This window comes from Populus alba, chromosome 19 (genome assembly GCF_005239225.2).
Source record: "Populus alba chromosome 19, ASM523922v2, whole genome shotgun sequence".
NCBI lineage: Eukaryota > Viridiplantae > Streptophyta > Magnoliopsida > Malpighiales > Salicaceae > Populus > Populus alba.
The window spans coordinates 3,308,166-3,331,138 of record NC_133302.1 but is presented as its reverse complement, the minus strand read 5'-3'; the positions used below and the strand labels follow the sequence as shown (position 1 = coordinate 3,331,138).

The 22,973-nt window shown below is 36.6% G+C and overlaps 1 protein-coding gene across 1 annotated transcript; it reads left to right on the top strand.

Annotated features, from left to right (window-relative positions):
- The first annotated feature begins 809 nt into the window (after window positions 1–809).
- Window positions 810–4,069, top strand: LOC118053880 (terpene synthase 10). Its single transcript, XM_035065278.2, has 7 exons — window positions 810–1,061; window positions 1,145–1,412; window positions 1,486–1,864; window positions 2,068–2,286; window positions 2,416–2,554; window positions 3,021–3,269; window positions 3,638–4,069. Exons 1-7 carry the CDS (start codon window positions 834–836, stop codon window positions 3,923–3,925), a joined length of 1,770 nt encoding a protein of 589 aa, XP_034921169.1. The 5' UTR covers window positions 810–833; the 3' UTR covers window positions 3,926–4,069.
- The last annotated feature ends 18,904 nt before the right edge of the window (window positions 4,070–22,973 follow it).

Here is a 22,973-nt window from a genome sequence, read left to right as displayed (position 1 = left end):
TTTAAACATGTGTAAAAACACGTGTAAATGCCTTACAAATGATAGCACCATATATAAAAAATTATGATCTATCTCTCATGTTCATCGTAATAACACAACGTCACCATATACCACCATTTTTTAAACTTGTTAAAACAAAAATGCAAAATAAAAATAGTGTAGAAATATTATACATAACAAAAATATATACATGTATGTTTTTTAATTTGCATTCCTTGAATTACTTGTAATTATAAAATATGAAAATTTAATTAAATTTAATTATTGTGATTATTTGTAAGTTTTTTAAAATGGGATAAAATTTTAAGTACAGTTACTCTCTCTCTCTCTCTCTATATATATATATAAAAGAAACTCTGTTAAATTTGATTAAAGTTTAAAAACACTACTTTTTAAAATCATTAACTAAATTAAATATCATATTAATAAACTAAATAATAAATCTCATAAGAATATTTTTTTTTGTTATATTTAGATTAATAGAAATTTGTTATTGGAATTGGTGGAATTTAATTGATATTGAATTATTATAGCACTTCATAATCGTGATATTTAATTAATAAATGTAATTTCAACGAATTAATGACAACTTTGCTGTAATTCATTGGATGATTTGATTTGATTGAAGTTTATCTTAATATGAGTTCATCTTCAAGTATTGTCTTAAAGGTAGATTTGCAAAAGTCGATGTAGATTTTTCGGCTGACAGTGCTGTAAGAATATTTTTAACATGGAACCTTTGACGTCGACCTTTGGTAAGACTATAAATATCGGCAAGTAATCGCCATTTCCATCCTCAACTCAAAAATTCCAAGTAGTCCAAAACACTTAGAATGGCTCTTACCCACTTTGCTTCATCATTTTGTACTCTCCCAGCATTAGCATCTCCAAGTCGCACCTTAGTAGGACCTGTATCAAGCAAGAATTATCGCTCTCTACCTACCAAAGTTCGAAGCATGGTTGCCACCGAAGCTGCTGGTCAAATTCTCCGGCGGTCGGCAAATTATCAAACTTCCATATGGGAGTATGATTATGTCCAGTCACTGACTAGTAAATATAAGGTATAGTTGCTAGCTATTATAATGTCCTGTTATGTTATTGTTCAAACAACTTGAGTTGAGTACTTGAATTCGATGTTGTTTAGGGAGAGCCATATACATCGCGAAGTGAAAAGTTGAAGGCAAACATAAGGATGATGCTGGCGAACGCATCGAAACCCTTGGATCAACTTGAGCTAATCGATGCCTTGCAAAGACTTGGGTTATCTTACCATTTTGTAGATGAAATAAAGAGCACGTTGAAGAGTTTATTCTATAAAAATCATATAGAGAATACAAAGACAGTACATGACTTGTATGCTACTGCTCTAGAATTTCGACTCCTAAGGCAGCATGGATACAAGGTACCTCAAGGTAAGTCTCTTAAGCAATGTAGATATTGATGGCTATATGCGTTCTCATGACTAATTGTGTTCTCCATTTGTAGAGGTTTTCAATCAATTCAAGGACGAACAAGGAAACTTTAGGGCATGGATTCATGACGATTTGAAGGGAATGCTGTTTCTGTATGAAGCTTCATACTTCTTGGTAGAAGGCGAGAGCATCTTGGAGGATGCAAGAGACTTCACCACCAAAAATCTTGAAAAATATGTCAAGAAGTGCAACCCTTCCGAATATCTTTCAAAGATGGTGAGCCATGCCTTAGAGCTTCCATTGGCTTGGAGGATGCTAAGATTGGAAGCCAATTGGTTCATCAAAGTGTATGAAACTAAAACTGATATGGAACCTGTGTTGTTAGAACTAGCTAAATTGGATTTCAACATGGTACAAGCAGTACACCAAGAAGATCTGAAACATTCATCTAGGTACGTAGAATTAATAAGATTCTTTATTTATTTATTTTGTACAATTTGGAAGCAAATTAAACAGCAGATAAAAATTAATATTATTTCATTAAATTGGATGTGATAATTTAAACTTTTTTAGATTTGATGATCCTCCTATATCACTAGTTTACTTTATATATCTTTTCTCTGATGGCGACAGTTTAATTTCTTAACATGAACAGGTGGTGGAAGAGGACAGGACTCGGAGAAAAGTTGGATTTTGCCAGGGACAGGCTGGTGGAGAATTTCTTATGGACTGTGGGGGTCATATTTGAACCTCAGTTTGGTAATTGCAGGAGAATGCTAACAAAAGTTAATTCACTTATAACAACAATTGATGATGTTTATGATGTCTATGGTACCTTAGATGAGCTTGAGCTATTCACAGATGCCGTTGTAAGGTTTGTGCAGCACCTATTTCTTGGCCTCTGGGGCACATTTATAATGCTATATATTAGAATTTGCTCACTTGTTTTTTTCTTTAAAAAAAAAAAAACGTTAGCTAAAATATTTTTATGTTCTCATTTCAGATGGGATCTAAATTTCATGGATCGGCTTCCAGACTATATGAAATTATGTTTTCTCGCATTTTACAATTCAGTTAACGAAATGGCTTATGATATTCTTAAATATCAAGGAGTTGACATCCTTCCTTACTTGAAAAAAGCGGTATTTGCTTCTTCTTTTTTAATTTTAGTGTTATTTTCATAGTTGTCAATCTTGGTTTAAAGTTGAGTTATTTAGCCATTGGATATATCTTGATTTATCTTTTTTTTTTTAATTTCTTTGAAAATAATTCATTGGTTTTAACGAGACTAGGTTCGAATTTGATGTAATCAAGTCAATTAAATTAATAAATTAACCGTCGTGTTGCCAGAGTTTGTTAGGTCAATGTAAAAAACAATTTACAATAAAATCTAATTCTAAATAGATTTTGGATCACTATCAACCAGTTAGGTTAGGTTAGATTTGATAAAATTAATTAAGAAAACACTCAATTCAAGTTAGATTTTAAATCACTAAATCAACTCATTGCATCGGGATAGATTTTATAATATAGTTATCTTTTAAATATGCTCTCTTCATTTTTGCCTCTTTTTTATTTTGGGAATAAAAGACTGTAGTTAATTTTCAGTGGGCAGACTTATGTAAATCATATTTATTGGAGGCTAAGTGGTACTTCAGTGGATATACACCAACTCTTCAAGAATACATGGATAATGCATGGATTTCAATTTCAGCACCAGTGATTCTAGTTCATGCATATTTTTATGTTTCCAATCCAACAACAGAGGAGGCCTCACAATTCATGGAGGAATACCCAGATATAATTCGATGGTCATCCATTATTTTACGCCTTGCTGATGATCTTGGAACCTCCACGGTATGCTAGACTTCTCCCTCTCCTTGACATAGTTTCGTCCTTCCCTTTTTTTTTTCTCATTTTTATGGTAAATTATATCAGTCCAAAGATCCTCTTTCTCTAGGCATAGGCCTCTAACTGGCCCAAGTAATGGAATGAATTTTGAAACATGTAAGGCCCGATCTCTAACATGTTATCTCCTCTTTCATCTTAAAATCCATTGACACTAAAGATGGATGGTGTATTTTTTGAAGTGAATTTATAGATCAATTAATTTATCTCAGTTTGTAAATATATCAATCTTTCATTTTTAATTTGGTAAAATTGTTATTTGTGATGGTTTTTTTTAAGTATATATATGTTAATTTTCTATTTCTTTTTATTTGTAGGATGAATTAAAACGAGGAGATATTTCCAAATCAATTCAATGTTATATGCATGAAGCCGAAGTATCTGAAGAAAAAGCTCGTGATCATATAAGAAATTTAATTGGAAATACATGGAAAAAAATAAATGATTATCAATTTGCTAATCCCCGTACCTTCCAAACTTTCATTGGAATTGCAATGAACCTTGCACGAATGGCGCAATGCATGTATCAATATGGAGATGGACATGGTGTTGGACATCTTGAGACTAAGGATAGGGTGAAATCCTTACTTATTAAGCCTTTATAATCTCTTCAAAGTAAAGGACTAGTTTGATATAAAAAAAAAATTCATTAGATTGATCTATATGTCTTATTAGATTAAGTCGGAGAAACATGTGTTTTCATTTTAGCTTAAATATCAATATGTAATAAAGGACTATATATTTTTTTTATTTTTTAGAAGATTAGTCAACTATAGCTTGATTATATACTAGATATCAATATATAATTAAGATCTAGATATTACCTTGTTCTTTATATAAATTTGTCCTGTGTCAAAAAAAAATATAATTCTTTACAAATATTCTTAATATAATATTAGGTTAGAGAATATTTACTCGACAAAAACCCTAGAATCACTTTATATAGACATTTTTTCTTCTTCTTCATTCCTACCAATGGAACTCAGTGACCCACAAGAAACCATATAAGACTTGACTATTTTGATTGCCTAAATTTTACACCAAACTCATGAATATTTTGTTGTTTGATTGGTATCAATTATGCTATATAAGCCTAGATTGTTGAGATGTATATATTTGGCAAAGACAAACTAGGATATATCAATTGGAACCTTTTCAAATAGAATGAATAGACCCTAATAACAGAAAGTGGAGGAATTAAAACTATGATATCAAAGGCTAGCTAATCAATTTAATGGAACCAATTTTGATTGGGAATTTCAATTGGTTTCCTATGGCAAAATCAGTATAGGATATAATGACAACAACATATTTTGATAGAACAAATACCTCTTAACTATATGAATTGAACTATATGAATTGAAAAAATAAGTGACCTAATTAAAACAAGATGGTAGGATCTGAGAGGCATACTATAATAGTTCAATAATATTGTGGAGAGAGATTGATATTAGAAGATCTAGTCCTATGGTTGGTGATCATGATATCAAAAATTCAACTCAATTTAGTAAGAGAACATAAATTATACCTTCTTAAATAGGCTAGATGGTCAACCAGACAAAATTAAAGTGGATGTTATTCAAATGAAGTCATTTTTCATGGTGGAACAACTATTTTCCATGGCATGAAAGACTATAAGTAATCTATGATGCTCAGGAGTGTCTATGAGAGGATAATGATATGGAAAAAATTCATCAACAACCACCATCACACCAGGACAATGAAAAGCAACTGAAACTATTTTATTTAGCCTTGAAATAATAGCAATATGTAATTAAGGCTCAAATATTCTTTTTTATTTATAAGATTATTCAACTATAGCTTGATTCTAGCTTAGATATCAATATGTAATTAAAGTTTAGATAATACCTTATACTCTATATAAATAATTAAAAAAAACAACTAAAACAAAAGGAGGATTTACTATATCCTCCCTCACATTTTCTTATTCACCACCACAGTGTGGTGACCTTTTTGTCATTCACAAGAAAAATTATTTATCTTTAAACCAGGGGCATTTTATCTTTGCATATGGTTCATTAGGCATTATAAATTTTCTTGGGGGTATTTTGTTTGTTCAATATATTTATGAATAGTTAAAGAACCAAAATACCTATAGGATTAAAAAAAACTAAAATTATGGGGTACGGGTATTGGTGTGTTTTTCTTTTTAAGCATACAGTAAGATTATGTATATAACCTTTGAGACAAAAAAAGGTCATTAGAACAGGAGTGTTGGCATCTTTTTCTCTCGGTTTTTTTTAATTGCTGGTTTGGTAGAGGTTGGTAATGTAATTTACTATTTAATTTATAATTTTTAAATGTAAAAAGATATTATGATCTGAGGCGTAACATATTTTGAACGGCATGTGTGGCATCTTCTGGTGGTGGAAAATGAGCTTTCACCGTCTCATTTAGCTCTCCTCCTTGCCTTTTTTTTTCTTTTTTGGTGGCACATATCTGCTAAAGATGATCAATTTGTAATCGGTGGCCTTTTCTTTTTTTTTCTTTCTTTCCCTTCATTTCCCTCTTCTACCTCAAAAAATTAACTCTTGTCTTTTTTTGTGTTTCCAATTAATGCCATGTTTTCTTTATTGGTGGCACGTGTCTGCTAAAGGTGGTCAGTTTGTAACCAATGACCCTTTTTTTTTTTTCCCCTTCACTTCTCTTTTCTACCTTGAAAAATTAACTCTTGTTCTTTTTTTGTATTTCAAATTCAGTCCTTTAAGTTTTCATTTTTTCTTGTGTTAAAGTTTTATTTATTTTCAATTTAATCCTTCAATTCTAATTTGTATATATAATATTTTCAATCTGGTCCTTCAACTTTTGATTTTTTTTTCTTTGCTCTTTTATCAAAGTTTTCATGGCTTTCAATTTTATTTTTAATATCAAGTTTTTTATTTTTTGTTTTTCCAATAGGAATAATACTAATTTTGATTTGGTCCTTTTTCTTTTGGTTTTTCAATTTTTTTTCTTTTGTTAAAGTTTTTATGGTCTTTAATTTTATCCTTCAAATCAAGTTTACGCTTTTTTTTTCAATAATAATAATAATGGTAGATCATTCTAAATATTAAAGTAAAAATCAACCATTATTGTTTTCCTTTATTAAAATAAAAATTCAATTATCAAATAATTAGTTTTCAACCATTCTATTTTATCCTTTTTGATTGATTAATTGGCATAACCCAAATCAATTAGCATGATCAATTTTGAGTATCTCTCTCCCGTGCTAAATTACCCAAGTGATTTTTAAAAGTATATACTAATTTTTTTGAGAAATTAAATTCTAATTCTTTTACAATTTCATGATCAAATTTTAAATTCAAAAACTTATAATGTTAGATAAAACTAAGGATATTATCAAATAGAACTTAAAATGTTAGATAAAATTAAGGATATTATCAAATAGAATTGAATAATAAAATTTAAATTCGTTATTATTAATTTGGTTAATAAAACACTACTATTTTATTAAAAATTTATTTTAATCTAAACATGAAAGCATATAAACATTGTACTAAAGATATTATCAATAGGCATGCACAATTGCAAGACGATTGATACGGGTAATTTGGATATTACCTAATTTTCCTGGCTTCGTTGGATTTAAAAATTAACAGAAATATAAACATAATTAAAAATAATAAAGTGATGTTGCCTGTTATATTCAACTGGATACATCTAATCACGTGAACTGCCCATAGATAACGGCAGCATAATCAATTAATCATTAATAAATTAGATATGCCGCTAAGATAAATTGATTTTTAATTCATTTATTTAAGATTTAATTTTTTGATAAAATAATCTCAGGCTATCTTTAAACAAATTAGAAAATAAACTAATAGACAAAATATTAATGGTCTATCTTCTAAAAAAAAATAGTACTCCAAAAATTCAAATGTGTGTAAGATTTCAACATCAAAACCCTTAAAAGTTTCAAACTTTCACACACTCATCTTGATTTTTTTATTAAATTAATTAAAATATACAAACAAATGATGTTTAATTCATTATTAAAATATTATTATCATACTAGAAAATTATATAAGCCCAAATTTTGAATTGTTGAATGATATTTCAAAAGGATTTTATATTATTTTTTAGTAATGATTTTCAAAGATCAAGTATGACAATATTATAATTTTAAAGGGTATAGCTCAACTAATCAGGTCTTAGATTTGCTCATTAGAGATCATCAGTTCGAGTCTTACAAAATTTAGGGCCACTAAAGCCTTGAATGATCATTAACTTCAGAACTCGTGGGATTAGTCGAGATACGTGTAAACTGATCCGGACAACCAACGTTAATAAAAAAAAATATGAAAATATTACCAAGCGGGTCGTGGCATTTAAATACACAATTTAATATTAAAAAACAAAAAGAAAGGAAAAATCCTTTTAAGGTAGAAGGCCATGCACGTACGATGACTGTGTATGGAATATTAACTACAATAAAAAAAATGGTAATTGCACATATAATAGAAATTTATAACGTGGATGAGAATAACATATTAGAAGACAATAAATTAGAAAGTTTAGATTAAAATCGAATAAGATTGTCATACTAAATTTTAATTTGTATTGTTTTATTAAATAAATAACTCTGACGTAAAATATGTCTCTCAAAGAGATTTATACTACAAAATCAACCTAAGAAAGTAAAAAAACCTGAAAATGAAAAGTCTTAAAAGTCCAAAACAAACTAAAAAAATTATTAATCACAATATTCGATGCAATATTTTTCCCATAAGACTTTCCATTATAAATTTATACAGCCCTTGCGTCCATTTCCTTCTACAGAAAGGTCTTGCATATTGTAGAAAAAAAACAGAGCTAGGCCAAAAGGAGCAGTTGCTAGTCACAATCCTCTAAAATACCATGGCTGCCCCTCCACCTAACCCAGTCCCACTGGCATACCAAGGAGGCTCGCCTTCAGTTCCTGACTGGTTAAACAAGGGCGATAACGCATGGCAAATGATCTCAGCCACCCTTGTTGGACTCCAGAGTGTGCCAGGACTTGTAATTCTCTATGGAAGCATTGTCAAGAAAAAATGGGCAGTCAATTCAGCTTTCATGGCCTTTTACGCTTTCGCAGCTGTTGTAATCTGCTGGGTGGTTTGGGCTTAACGGTGTTGTGGAGACTGCAATGCTGAACCATTATATCCCATGGCTTCCATGGTTTGGTTTCAGTGCGTGTTTGCTGCAATCACTCTTATTCTTTTGGCTGGATCAGTGCTTGGAAGAATGAATTTTAAGGCTTGGATGGCTTTTGTGCCACTTTGGCTCACTTTCTCTTACACTGTTGGTGCCTTCAGCTTGTGGGGTGGTGGATTCTTGTTTCACTGGGGTGTCATGGACTATTCCGGTGGTTATGTTATTCATCTTTCTTCAGGGATCGCTGGCTTGACTACTGCCTTTTGGGTCAGTGCTTCTTCTTCTTCTTCTTTGCCTCTGAACACAATTCTTTGTGAGCTTGACTTTGAAATGCAACTTACTGCATGTCAATGAACCATCTCAACCCAATAACTTAAATTGTTAGGTGAGGTTTCAATATTTAATTTATATTATTCTCTAACACATTCTCTCAAGTAAAAGTCATTTGGACTTGAAACTTGCACAGACCCACATTACCATGTGTTTAATTTTTTAATCAAATAAATAGGGATGGTGAGATTCGAACTCGTGATCGCTTGGTCATCAAGGCTCTAATATCATGTCAAAAAACCATCTCAACCGTATAGCTTAAGCTGTTAGATAAGATTCCAAGATATTATTTGTATTATTCTCTAACACACCCCCTCAAGTGAAAGCTCTCTGGACTTGAAATTTGCACAGACCCACATTACCTTGTACTTAATTTTTTATCAAATAAATGGGGATGATGAGATTCGAACTCACGATCGCTTGGTCATCAAGGCTCTGATACCATGTCAAATGATCATCTCAACCCAATAGCTTAAGTTGTTAAGTGATGTTGCTACCCAATTTTTGACCCATGTTTTGATAAACTTTCAGAAAAATTCAAAAATAGCAAAAAAACATTGAAAATCAAAAAAATATGTTTTTAATACATTCGCATCGTTTTTAGCATTTTTAGCATTGTCTCAAAAAAATTTAAATTTTCAAAGATATTTGGAACACGTTATTTTTAAAATCATCGATTTTCCTCATTCAAGTCAATGTTGATAAGAAAAATCCAAAAAAATAAGAAAAATCAAATTTACAAAAAAGAAAAGTTGAGGGACCAAGTTTGAAAACCTAGCAATATTTTTACCTATAAATACTAGTCTCTACAACTCACTCAAGAGGAGGGGGGCAATTTTGAAAGAAAAAGTACAAAAAAAAGGGGGAAACAACCTAACCCTAAACCTATCTAACCAAACAGTCGTCCTCCCCGGTTTGATATTTTTCTGACCCAAACCAGATAGCCAAGAGAACCATTGTACCACCATCTCCCACGTCGGGCAAGCCGCCTCTCCACATCGTCTCCAACTCCTTCCCTTAGCCAGACACGCAACAGAAACCAGAACTCCCCTTCTCCTCTCACAGCCCCCCCAAAGCCATTTTTTTCCTTCTCACAACCGACCCCAACAGCCTCATTGCCGGCCTTCACCGGTTCTCTCCCTCCCCACTCCAAGCCACAGCCGCCACATCTTCATCTCCTCCGGTTGACAGCAATGAGCCTAACCGCTGCTACCATTGAAAGGGGGAAGACCAGCCAGCGGCACGTCCACAGACCCCGATCTGTTCGTTCCTCCACCTCAACATCGACAGCAAGCCCATCTCCACCGCAGCTTCAGCAGCCACGGACGACAGCCGCCAGATCAGAAGAAGGAGAAGACCAAGAACAAACCGACCATCTGAAAAAGAAGGAGAAAATGGCAAACCGAGAGAGAACAGAAGGCTTTGAACAGATATGAAAAATAACCAAATAAAATCAAATGCCTGTGTTCTTTTCTTCGTTTGCAGGCGACGGTGGGTGTCACCACCAACAGAGAAGGGAAAAGGAAAGAAAGCTGAGCCAGATCCACCCGTTTTCTAACCTTGTTCATGGCGGCGCGTGAACCCATGCGCCGCTAGTGGTGGTGGCGCGTTGGCAGACGCGCACCATTGTTCTCATGCGCTGTTCCAGAAGCCCTAGGATGTTTTAGGGGCTGTTTTGTAATTTTAAATTGGTTGTTGTAATTATTATTTTTTGTTTAGTATTGAATTTTTATTTGTATATTGTAAATGTGGATGTAACCCAAAAAAAAAAGGGAAAAGAAAAGAAAAGAAAAAATATAGTAAAAGTGAATGTGTGTGTTTGTATTTGTTTTATTTTTTATATATATTTTTTTATGATAAAATTGCAAGGATTAAAGAGGAATTTAATATTTTGATTGGATCACGGTCAAGAATTATTAACTTATACGTAAGTTTTATTTCTAATATCCGATGAAAAGACAATTATTAAAACTTCTTTAACACATCAAATTCGCGAAGCAGCTTACCTCAGGTAGGGTGCGTTAGGGGTGCTAATACCTTCCTTAACCACAACCAGTCCCTTACCCGCGATCTCTAACAAGACCAGTACATTCGGTTTCCTAGTAGCCCGCAATCAATTACTAGGTGGCCACTCCAACGAATCAATCAAAGCAAAACGCATAATGAGAAAAATCATCAGCCGATGCCACACGGATTTTCTGACGTGCGACAAAATGGCGACTCCACTAGGGATGGTACTGTTTTTGACAATATTGGACTAAGCTTTATATATTTGATGTGTTTAGGTTTTTTTCATTTTTGTCTTGTTTTATTTATTTATTTATTTTTATTATTATCCATGCATTTTTAGAATTGTTCCATGCATCACCTGTATTTATTTTTGAAAGCACACACAAGCTTCTAAGTTGGGTGATGAATTAGCGGTTTGCCCTATGACTATTGGTCAGGGTTTAGAGGCGTGAAAAACCAACTCATATCTGAGTGCCTGCTTGGTAATGGTGGGTATACGTGCCTTAACTATTTCTTGCAACGCTCCTATACTATCTTTACTAAGATTGTCACTGGACATATATGAGACCCTTTTGAGACCAGGTAGAAAACCTACCCATGTTCACACAATAAATAGAACTTGTTCTTAGGTTGTATGTGTTATCGTTAGTTGCATCAGGGCAAACCCTTCCTGAAACATCTTGAACTCAAGACTTGTGGGTGACACAATGGTCGTAATTCAGAAAATTTTCATTGTAGAGTTTAGGCAAGAATCACGATTCATGTTTCATCATACAAGAGTTACGACCATATGTCACCCCTCGAAGGGCGAGTTCATCATATAGATTACATGCTCATACATTTGTCATGCATGCACCCGGATAAAAAGTCGGTTCCTTCACTCGAGGTCAACTATACTAGACTGAAAAAAAAAGAGATGGAAAATGAAGAAAGAGGTTGGCGAGAGATCGATTGTCAAAAGGAAATTGAGAGCATCAAATGTGAAGTAGTTATACTCGATCTGCTTGAACAAGTGTTGAACTTCAAGAGTGAAAGGGAATGTCTGCACAGCCTCTTGTGGAAGCACCGTCACTCCATATCCCACACAAAGAAAAATAATGAACTCATTTTCTCAGCACTCCACCAGTAGAGGCCATAAACACTGAAGTGGCACTACCTCTCCTTCTTCTCAGTCATGAACGTCAGCAACGCCTTCAGTAATCAACAAAAGACAATCTCTTTTTGGTTCAGCTGCACTGTTAATTGTTCACCGACTCCACATCTTTCAATGGCATCCAATAGTTGTCAGCCTTTCATGCCATAAGCAGAGGCCTTCTTTCTAGCCACATCTGCTATAAACTCCATTCCATTCCAGCAACATAGGATGTGGGTCTGAAAAACATGACTTTACATTGAACTTCAAGGTAATAGAACCCTTCTAACAGAGATTTGTTTGTGGATCTGCCAATAGGGAATCCAAGAAGGAATGCAGTAGTTTCAGATCATCTACAATTTTCTCCTACCATTGTCAGCATTAAAATGTAGAAGTAGAGAAAAGAGACATGCCTAGGTTGAAAAACATAAAGAAGAATGAAACTTCAACATAGCAGAACTCCCTCTACAGGTGTCTGTTTGCCGCACAGTTCGAGAGGAATCAAAGAGGAAATAGAAGAGATTTATTGTCATCATTTTCTCCCTTAGTAGAGACAATATGTGATTCCACGTGTTGGCAGTGGCGATGTTGCGCGCTACCAAGTATACCTAACAACCTTGAAAGGTTTCCACCAATCAAGGTTTCCACCAATCTTCAAACAACCACAAGCATAAAAGATTGGCATGAGATTGTGAGGATTGCTATAAGAGTTGAACAAGCTATAATGATGGGAAAGATTGAAGGTTGTCGCACCCCAAAAAAATTCCGGCGCGCGGCATCGGCTGGCGATTTTTTTCATTTTTTGAGTTTGCTTTGAATTTGGTTCGTTGGAGTCGCCACCTAGTAATTCATTGAGGGCTACTAGGAAACCTGATGTACTGGCTTGTCAGAGATCGCGGGTAAGGGACTGGTTGTGGTTAGGGAAGGTATTAGCACCCCTAACGCACCCTACCTAAGGTAAGTTGCTTTGTGTTCTGATGTGATTTGAAAATTTAAAGTATTAATTAAATTCTAAGGCTTGAATAAATCAGTTATTAAATCCCCGAATATATGTAGAAACTTGTTCTCACATTTTCATGGAAAATACAACTTGATTTTATTTGCCCTTGAGATATTTAACCATATTTAAATTAACAAATAATTCTTTTTGTCCTTTTTTATTTTTAATTCAATAACATAAATAAATAAAAAAAACAAACATACAAGCACACACAAACATTTTTTTTTTTTGTTGTTATTTATCACTTTCTCTTTTCTTTTCTTTTTTTTTCTTTTTCTTCCATATTTACAAAAATACAAAAAAAAAACTCAAAACTAAATAAATATTACATTAAACAATTTGAAAATTACAAAAATGACCCAAAACAAATTCTGGGCTGCATTCCGAGTTGCCTGAATAGTGGCTGCGCGTGGGTTCACGCGCCACCGCCACTAGCGGCGCGTGGATCCACACGCCACCGCAAAAACAAATGGGCAGCCGGTGGATCTGACTCGCCTTCATCTCCTCTTCCCTCCTACACTGGCAATGAGGAGCAACATCACCTGCAAAGAAGAAAAGGACGCAATCCAGTTGGTTTTATTTTATTTTTTTCTGTTTCAAATCTGCTCCTCATTTTCTTCTTCTCCGTTGCGCCTCTGCTTCTTCTCGGTTTCGCCTTCTTCTCTGCTTCGGGCGGCGCTGTTGGCTGATGGTGGGGCTGTCGTGTGTGGGAGCAGCTGGGGCAAGCTCCGGTGCTGAAGGAGATGAGAGATCGGTGGCGGTGCTGTGGAGTTTTTCTGTCCGTTGCTCCTTTCTCCTTCCCCGATGGCAGATCGGGCGGCGAGGTTGTCCTAGCTGCGAGGAGAGCGACGACCAGCGGAGGGGCGCGTCCGGCTGCTGTGGCGACCGTCGCTGCTGAGGAGATCGGAGAAGAAGATGCTGCCGAGAGAGGGGCTTCAGTGTTGATTGGTCCGGCTGGATGGAGACGAAGGGGCTGTCTTGGTTTTTTTGTGGCTGAAGAGGGTGAGGGAAAAAGTGGCCGAGAGGGAGAGAGGGGGGTTGTGAGTGGGGAAGATTTGGTGCGGTGAGGGGCTGCTGTGTTTGGTTTGTCACGGTTAAAGGAAACTGAGGGGAAAATGAAGATGACGATGGGGAAGAGAAGGAAATGCAGGTCTGTGGACTGGAAGGAAAAAAAATCAACCAGTGGGGGGCGGCGGTTCTAAGAAGATGAAGGTTCGGCGCTCAAGAGGAAAAAACCAAAGACGTGGGGGCGGCTCCTCTTGAAAATAAGATGGGTATAGGTTTAGGTTTTTTTTTCTATTTTTTTCTGATGTTGTCAAAATTGCCTCCCCCCCTTTGCAAGTGTTGGAAACCAGTATTTATAGGCAAAAAATATTGCCAAGTTTTCAAAATTGGTCCCTTAACTTTCTTTTTTTGTAAAATTTGATTTTTCTTGTTTTTTTGTATTTTTTTGAAAACGAGCAATATCAACGTCGACTCGATGAGAAAAATTAATGATTTTAAAAACGACGCATGAAAAGTCGAACGCGTTTGAAAATCTTTTGAAAAATTAAATTCTTTTTAGACGACGCTGAAAATGCTAAAATGACGAGAATATATTAAAAAAACATATTTTTTGGATTTTCATTGTTTTTCTCTATTTTTTGGATTTTTTTTAAAAATATATCAAAAACATGGGTCAAAAAATGGGTAGCAACAGATGCCCCCTCTTTACAATGCTTACGAAGCAAAAATCCTCGATGTTTTGCATAGTAAGCTTTGTAAAGAAAAACTTGTCTTTCTGTTTAAAAACCTTTCTTTTTTTTCTTTTTTTTTTTTATTATCCTGAGATCCCATCTGGCGACCTCCTTTAACCAAAACCAAAGAATGTGTGTAACTCGGTCAACCTGAAATCCCATATGGAGATTCCCTTTAACCAAAGCTACATGAGATCCCATCTGGCGACCTCATTCAACTGGAACAAAAGAATGTGTAAAAAGTGGTCTCATTATAATGGGTGACCTACCCAAGTGGAAAGGGGGAAGAGTGGTCTCATTCTTTGGGTGACCTACCCAGGGGGAAGAATGGCCTCATTCTTTGGGTGACCTACCCAGGTAAAAAAATATGGAGATTGGTCTCATTCTAATGGGTGACCTACCTAGAAAAAATGATGGTCTCATTGTGATGGGTGACTTACCCAAGTGGAAAGGGGGAAGAGTGGTCTCATTCTTTGGGTGACCTACCCAGAAACGATGATGGTCTCATTGTAATGGGTGACCTACCCAAGTGGAAAAAGGAAGAGTGGTCTCATTCTTTGGATGACCTACCCAGGGGGAGGAATGGCCTCATTCTTATGGGTGACCTACCCAGGTAAAAAAAAGATGGAGAATGGTCTCATTCTTTGGGTGACCTACCCAGAAAAGATGATGGTCTCATTGTGATGGGTGACCTACCCAAGTGAAAAAAGGAAGAGTGGTCTCATTCTTTGGGTGACCTACCAAGGGGGAGGAATGGCCTCATTCTTATGGGTGACCTACCCAGGTAAAAAAAAGATGGAGAATGGTCTCATTCTTTGGGTGACCTACCCAGAAAAAATGGTGGTCTCATTGTGATGGGTGACCTACCCAAATGGAAAGGAAGAGTGGTCTCATTCTTTGGGTGACCTACCCAGGGGGGAGAATGGCCTCATTCTTTGGGTGACCTACCCAGATAAAAAAAAAATGGAGAATGATCTCATTCTAATGGGTGACCTACCCAGAAAAAATGGTGGTCTCATTGTGATGGGCGACCTACCCAAATAGAAAGAATGTGAAGTGCAGTCTCATTGTAATGGGTGACCTACCCAAAAATGGAAAAAATATGAAGTGTGGTCTCATTGTAATGGGTGACCTACCCAGATGGAAAAAATATGAAAAAGTGGTCTCGTTGTGATGGGCGACCTACCCAAAATGGAAAAAATATGAAGTGTGGTCTCATTGTAATAGGTGACCTACCCAAATGGAAAAAATATGATGAACGGTCTTATTATGATGGGCGACCTACCCAGATGGAAAAAATGTGATATGACAAGTGTGAAAAATAGGACTTACCTGGCGAAGTCCTAAGGGGATGACAGAAGAAGGGCTGGAAAACTTGGTGCTTCCTGATAATTCCCGATCATAGGGTTTGAAAACTCGGTGTTTCCTGACTGCAAGTGTCGCACCCCAAAAAAAAATCAGGCGCGCGGCATCGGCTGGCGATTTAATTCTCGTTGTTGCATTTGCTTGAATTTGGTTCGTTGGAGTCGCCACCTAGTAATTTATTGAAGGCTACTAGGAAACCGGATGGACTGGTCTTGTCAAAGATTCGCGGGTAAGGAAACTGGTTGTGGTTAGGGAAGGTATTAGCACCCCTAACACACCCTACCTGAGGTAAGCTGCTTCGCGAATTTGAGATGTTAAAGAAGTTTTAATAATTGTCTTTTCGTCAGAAATTAGAAATATCACTTACGTATAAGTTAATAATTCTTAACCGTGATCCGATCAAATATTAAATTCTTCTTTAATAAATTTGCAATTTTATCATTTTAAATATATACAGATAAATAAAACAAAATACAAGCACACACATATACTTTCACTATTTTATTTTCGTTTTTTTCTTTTCTTTTTCTTTTCTTTTCTTTTACATCCATATTTACAAAATATCAATTACAAAAAAATCAAAAAAAAAACTAAACAAATTACATTAACCCATTAAAATTACAAAGCAGTCCCTAAACAATCCATAACAGTGCTGGGAACCCATTCAGAACCGCAGGAACAGTGCTCGGGAAGGCTGCTAGGCGCGTGAACAGTGCTGGACAGCGGCGGCGCGTGGAACGCCGGAAAAAAAAGGGTTGGCCGGATTCTGCTTCTTCTTCCTTTTCTCTCCCCGCAGACGGTAAGAAACCACATCATCTACAACAAAAACAAACGCACAAACAGTCGATTTTAAGCTTTTATTTCTTTGTTTTCGGATCTGATTTTTTGTTCTTTCTTCCTTCTCCGATCTGCTCCTTCTTCTTCTTCTTTCAGATCTGTTTCCTTTTTCTTTCTTCCCGGGTCGCTGTTGTTTCCTTCTTCGGATGGCAGTGGGTCTGTTGGCTGCTGAAACTAGGAGGCGATGGCTGAGAGGAGAAGAAACCCACGGGTCCAAACTGGGGAAGCAGCGGTCGTCTTCAACAGGAAAAGGGAAGCTCCGGCTGAGGGGAGAAGACCTGGGGAGCGCCGGAGCTGCGGGTTGATCTGGGTGGAGGCGCTGCTATTGAGAGGAGAAGAAAACGCTGCTGAGAAAGGGGGCTTCGGCTGGATCTGCTGCTGGATCTGCTGTTGTCAAGGTGGAGGCCGGCGTTGATGGAGATGGTGGTGCAGCGGGGAAAAGTGAAGAAAAAATAAAAAAAAAGCCGGCTGTTGAATGAAATGAGGGCCAGTCTCTGTTTTTTTTTTTTGAAGGAGAGGGAGTGAGCAGCCGAGAGAGGGGCTGTGGGAAACGGATTCAAGAGGAAGAAGATCAAAAATCCAGGGGGGTGCAGCAGCCTTAGCCTTCTTTTAGGAAAGGGGAAACGGCGGGGTAAAATGTGGGATCAGAAATGGTAGGGGGTCCTTGGACTCTGGTTCTGGAGAGAAAAAATCCAAGGACCCCGGGGAACAAAAATCAAAACCAGTAGGGAGGCGCCGCCGGCTGGTTCTTTGTGAGTGGGGAGAAAAAGTGGTTTTTAGGGTTTTTGTTTTTTTTCTGCCAAAATTGCCCCCCCTCTAAAATCAGTTTAGCATGGTATTTATAGGCAAAAAATGTTGCTAGGTCTTTCAACTTGGTCCCTCAACTTCTTTCTTTTTGTAAATTTTGACTTTTCTTATTTTTTTTGTATTTTTTGAAAACGAGCAATATCAACGTCGACTCAAAATGCGGAAAATCAATGATTTTAAAAATGACGCGTGAAAAGTCGAACGCGTTTGAAAATATTTTAACAATTTAAATTCTTTTTTAGACGACGTTGAAAATGCTAAAATGACAAAAATATATTAAAAAAACATATTTTTTGGATTTTCTTTGTTTTTCTCAATTTTTTGGATTTTTTGAAAATATATCAAAACATGGGTCAAAAATTGGGTAGCAACAGATGCCCCCTCTTTACAATGCTTACGAAGCAAAACTCCTCAAAATTTTGCATAGTAAGCTTTGTAAAGAAAACAAAAGGAAAATTATTTCATTATCTTGGGCGACCTGCCCACACACTCACACTGATCTATTTTCACGGGCGACCTACCCACACGTACTCACTCAAGTCTATTTTCACGGGCGACCTGCCCACACATACTCACTCAAGTCTATTTTCACGGGCGACCTGCCCACACTCTCCCAATAGTCTATTTTCACGGGCGACCTGCCCACACATTGGGTTTACCTGAGATCCCATCTGGCGACCTCATTCAACTGGAACGAAAATATGTGTAACTCGGTTAACCTGAAATCCCATCTGGCGATTCCCTTTAACCAAAGCTACATGAGATCCCATCTGGCGACCTCATTCTGGTCTCATTGTACGGGTGACGAACCCTAGAAAAAAACTGGTCTCATTGTACGGGTGACGAACCCTATGTTGGTCTCATTGTACGGGTGACTAACCCTGGTGCTGGTCTCATTGTACGGGTGACGAACCCTAGAAAAAAAGCTGGTCTCATTGTACGGGTGACGAACCCTATGTTGGTCTCATTGTACGGGTGACTAACCCTGGTGCTGGTCTCATTGTACGGGTGACGAACCCTAGAAAAAAAGCTGGTCTCATTGTACGGGTGACGAACCCTAGAAAAATGCTGGTCTCATTGTACGGGTGACTAACCCTGGAAAAATGCTGGTCTCATTGTATGGGTGATCGACCCAAAAATGGAAAAAATGTGAAGAAGTGTGGTCTCATTGTAATGGGTGACCTACCAATGTGGAAAGAATATGAAAAGGTGGTCTCGTTGTGATGGGCGACCTACCCAAATAGAAAGAATGTGATGTGCGGTCTCATTGTAATGGGTGACCTACCCAAAAATGGAAAAAAAATGAAGTGTAGTCTCATTGTAATGGGTGACCAACCCAGATGGAAAAATAATGAAGAACGCGGTCTCATTGTCATGGGTGACCAACCCAGGTGGAAAGAAAGTGAAAAAAAAAAAAAAAAAAAAAAATGGTCTCATTATGATGGGTGACCTACCCAGATGGAAAGAATATGAAGTGTGGTCTCATTGTAATGGGTGACCTACCCAAGAAAAATGTTGGCGAGGGCTCAAAGGCGCACTCGAAATGAGGTAGGGTTAGAAAACGCGCTACCTGAGAAGTGAGGGCTCAACGGCGCACTCGAAATGAGGTAGGGTTAGAAAAACGCACTACCAGAGATGATAGCTCAAAGGCGCTCACAAAAAGAGGTGAGAGCTCAAAGGCGCACTCAAAATGAGGTAGGGTTAGAAAACACACTACCCAAAAGATGATGATGAAACACCGACCTGACAATGTTAAAAGCAATGCATTATGATCAATATGCATGTATACTTACCTGAGAAAAATATAGGTCCCCCCCCTCCTTGATGCTCCATCGTCATAGGGTTCCCTTGTTTGCATCCCAAGGCTTTCTTTGTTCTTCCGAGGCATTGACTCATCCATGTACTGGCCATCCACTCAGCTGTAAACGCAGTGCCCATCCCGGGCTGTCTTTGACAATTACTGCTTGCATCGTTCATCAAGCTTGACCCTGCCCCCAAGTGTGGTACTGCTTGATTCATTATGAAGGATTTTCTCTCCTGGCTTCTTCTGAGAATTATCCTCTGATTGATTGTGTGCATCATGCCAATACCCATCAAGATTGTTAATCAATCATGAACTTGCCTCTAGTTGAAACAGTACTCTTCAAGTACATGTTATCATCAACCTTCTTGGAACTCATTCAGTCATCCAGTCATGCATCTCATAGCTTGCAGTACAAAGGCTCATGGTTGTATGCTCAGTGTTCTTCTTAATAGATTCCCTTCAACTCTTCTAATCAGATTTGTGAAAAGATATGTCTCGGCCTCATCAATGATGATGCTTTTATCACCCATACTCATGCGGTGAAGTGCTCATCTGGCTTCAGAACAGATGTCCCACAATCAGTCTTCGAGGTGGGTGCCTTTCCGACATTCATTCAGTGCAGTTGTGTGATAACATCTGTCTATAAAACCATGTTTCAAAGAATGACAATATGAGATTGTCCTTTAAGTGCAGCATCGTTCCACAGTCAGTCTTGGTGGTATGCATCTTTTCTCCATTCAATTACATTCATCTGTGTATTCCTCATCGATCGCGAGCCATGTTTCAAAAAATAATGATAGGAAAGTGCCCTTCAGGTACGTTTTTTGTTTATCCATTGCCGGCAGGATTCACTAAAGCATGGGCCATTTTGGAATGATATTGCCCCCAGTATGATCCGAATGTGCTCGTTCATTGATTATTTGTCTTTGAACATCATTGTCTTCAGTTCATTGATTCATCATTTAAACATTGCCTCATAGCTGATCTGAGCACTGCTTGTTTTTCCTTTTCAAGGTCTATTGTATTGCCCCCGGCTGCTCAACTTTTCAAGGAGTGTCGAGGACTTCAATGTCATTTCTATCAACGATTTTGCATACTCAATCAATGTTCTTCTGTGTTTGATAATCTTCCTTGTTCTGGAATCAACTCTCATATTTCAAAGATCATGTCTATTCAAAGTCTAGTTTGTTGAAATGAAATCAGAGATGTCTTTTTGAAAATCTTTTGAAAATCAAGCTTTTTTTTTATCAAAGGCCCAACACATTTTATTCGAAATATATAGTCCTTTGATTGTCATGCATTTTGAAAACAGAAATTGACCCAATGTAGGATTAAAAATAGCTTTTTCCATGGTTCTTTGTATCAATTTGAATCCTTGATATTGGGTATATCATTTGATGGTCTGTGATGAGGTGACATTTTTATGAATTTCAAAAACAAGATGCTCAGGCTTTATTAAGAAAAGTTGTTTCTTTTCTTAGCATTTATTTTATCAGCATGCATAATAACTAGTAGCTTAATTTATGAAGTCACGACTCTTATAGAAAAACTCTTCAAGTTTTGAGAGCGCCATTTATCGGTTCAAATTTCTTGCTTGATTAAAAAGGGCTTTTAAAAGCACGTAATGCAGGCTATGGTTCATGGTTATGAAAGAAAGGCATTTCACAGGCTCAAATGGTGTTTGAGGGTTTCAAAGACCTAGGATCAACATCAATTATCCATCAACTCTTTTATATTGTTGTCTTTTATAGAGGAAACGACATATAACCTTGTTAACCTCAAAGTTCAGACTTTTCTTAACATAAGTTATAATGCAAATCCACCTTTCCTTGATGAATAACCAACCTTAATCATCTGATAACATCAAAAGCTTTATAATGGACACCAAAAGTCACGTTTATAGCTTAGTCTTTTCTGGTATTGACTTTTGTTGTGCATTTCCTTGATTGAAATTTCTTTTGCTCTTCATAGACTTGATAGGCGTTCTCCTTCCTTTATCTTTGACTTGTATTTAAGTGAGGGCAATTTCAACTTCCTTTTTTTTCATTCTTTTTTTTTTTTCATAGCCTTCCTCAAAATTTTCTTATATGCCCCCAGTCTATGTGTTTTCTTTTAGCTCTCTCTCAATCATTGGACCTTTGTTCTAAGCCTTCCCCTTTATCCATTAATTATATCAATGTCTCCAAAATATCTCTCATTTGCCCCCAGTATGGGGTGTGATCCTAGTCAGGGTTTCTTTTTTGAAAGAAAATATTTTACCAGGCTCAAAATGGGACTGCAAGGGACATAATCTTTAGAAAGTGAAGGGATATCAAAGATGGCCTTTTCTCATTTTCAAGCAAGGTCGGTTAAAACCGATAAAATTTTGACCTCATCCAGTGTAATGATTGAGACTTGTAAAGAATCATGATTCACGAGTCCATAACTACCGAATCCACTACATGTCATTATGCATACTGTTAAAAACTTAGCTATATGATGTGTGGTTCAGTTTCAGGAGGTATGAGTTCAAAATTGTTTGGTCACCTCATGTCATTTTCAAGCATAGAGTCATTTCTGTAATCAAAACACTTTTAATCTTCCGGATTTGATTAACCTTTATTGCATGTTGGAGTTTGATCAAAATATTTTGTCAGAATAAAATGTTAAACATCTGTTGATTTCAAAACAACAAAGAGACAAAAGCAAGGCATGTTTCGTTGAAGGATGAGATGTGATCCCAAAACAAAATGCAGAATTCCATAACAATATGATTGATTGTTCATCACCATTCTCGAATCAGCTTTTCTAGCAATATCTGTGTTTAGCAAAGCATTTTCGATCACATGTGATCCTGAAGTTGTTCGGGGAACAATATAGACAGTGACACCCTTCTTCAACGACTCCACCTGTCTCTTGCTCACCAACTTTCAGACTCCATTCTTGCAATTCTTGAAACTGTTCACTTGAAATGGTTGAGGACCCCACCATGACATCACATCTCTTATCTGGATTATACCACCTAGAAATTGGTGGTTGCATGGGATTTGTCGGAGTCAAGCAAAAATTCTAGAATCTGGCAGGTGTTGGCCGACAAACATAAGTGGAGAGGAATGTCAATCTTGGCAAAGACACTTGAGCAATTGATGCTTGAGCGAGGACTTGACTAGGCAAAGTAACTGAGGTTTCTCAATCGAGAGTCATCTTCTGATGCACCTCTCATCATTGTTCTGGAATCCATGGCAGATCCTTCAATCTTTCCTCTCTTCATAGCTTGTTTCAATTCTTCGACAAATCCTCACAACATCATTTCAATGTTGTTGTGGTTGGTTGTAGGATTGTTAGAAAACTTTCAAATAGCTTGGTAATCTTGGCAGCGCCTAGAAACTCGTAGTATCGCCGCTACCGACGTGTGGAATCACACATTGTCTCTATTGGACGAGCACCTGGTGAATCTAAAACTCCTTTGTCCCCTCTTCAATTTCTCACTGACAGT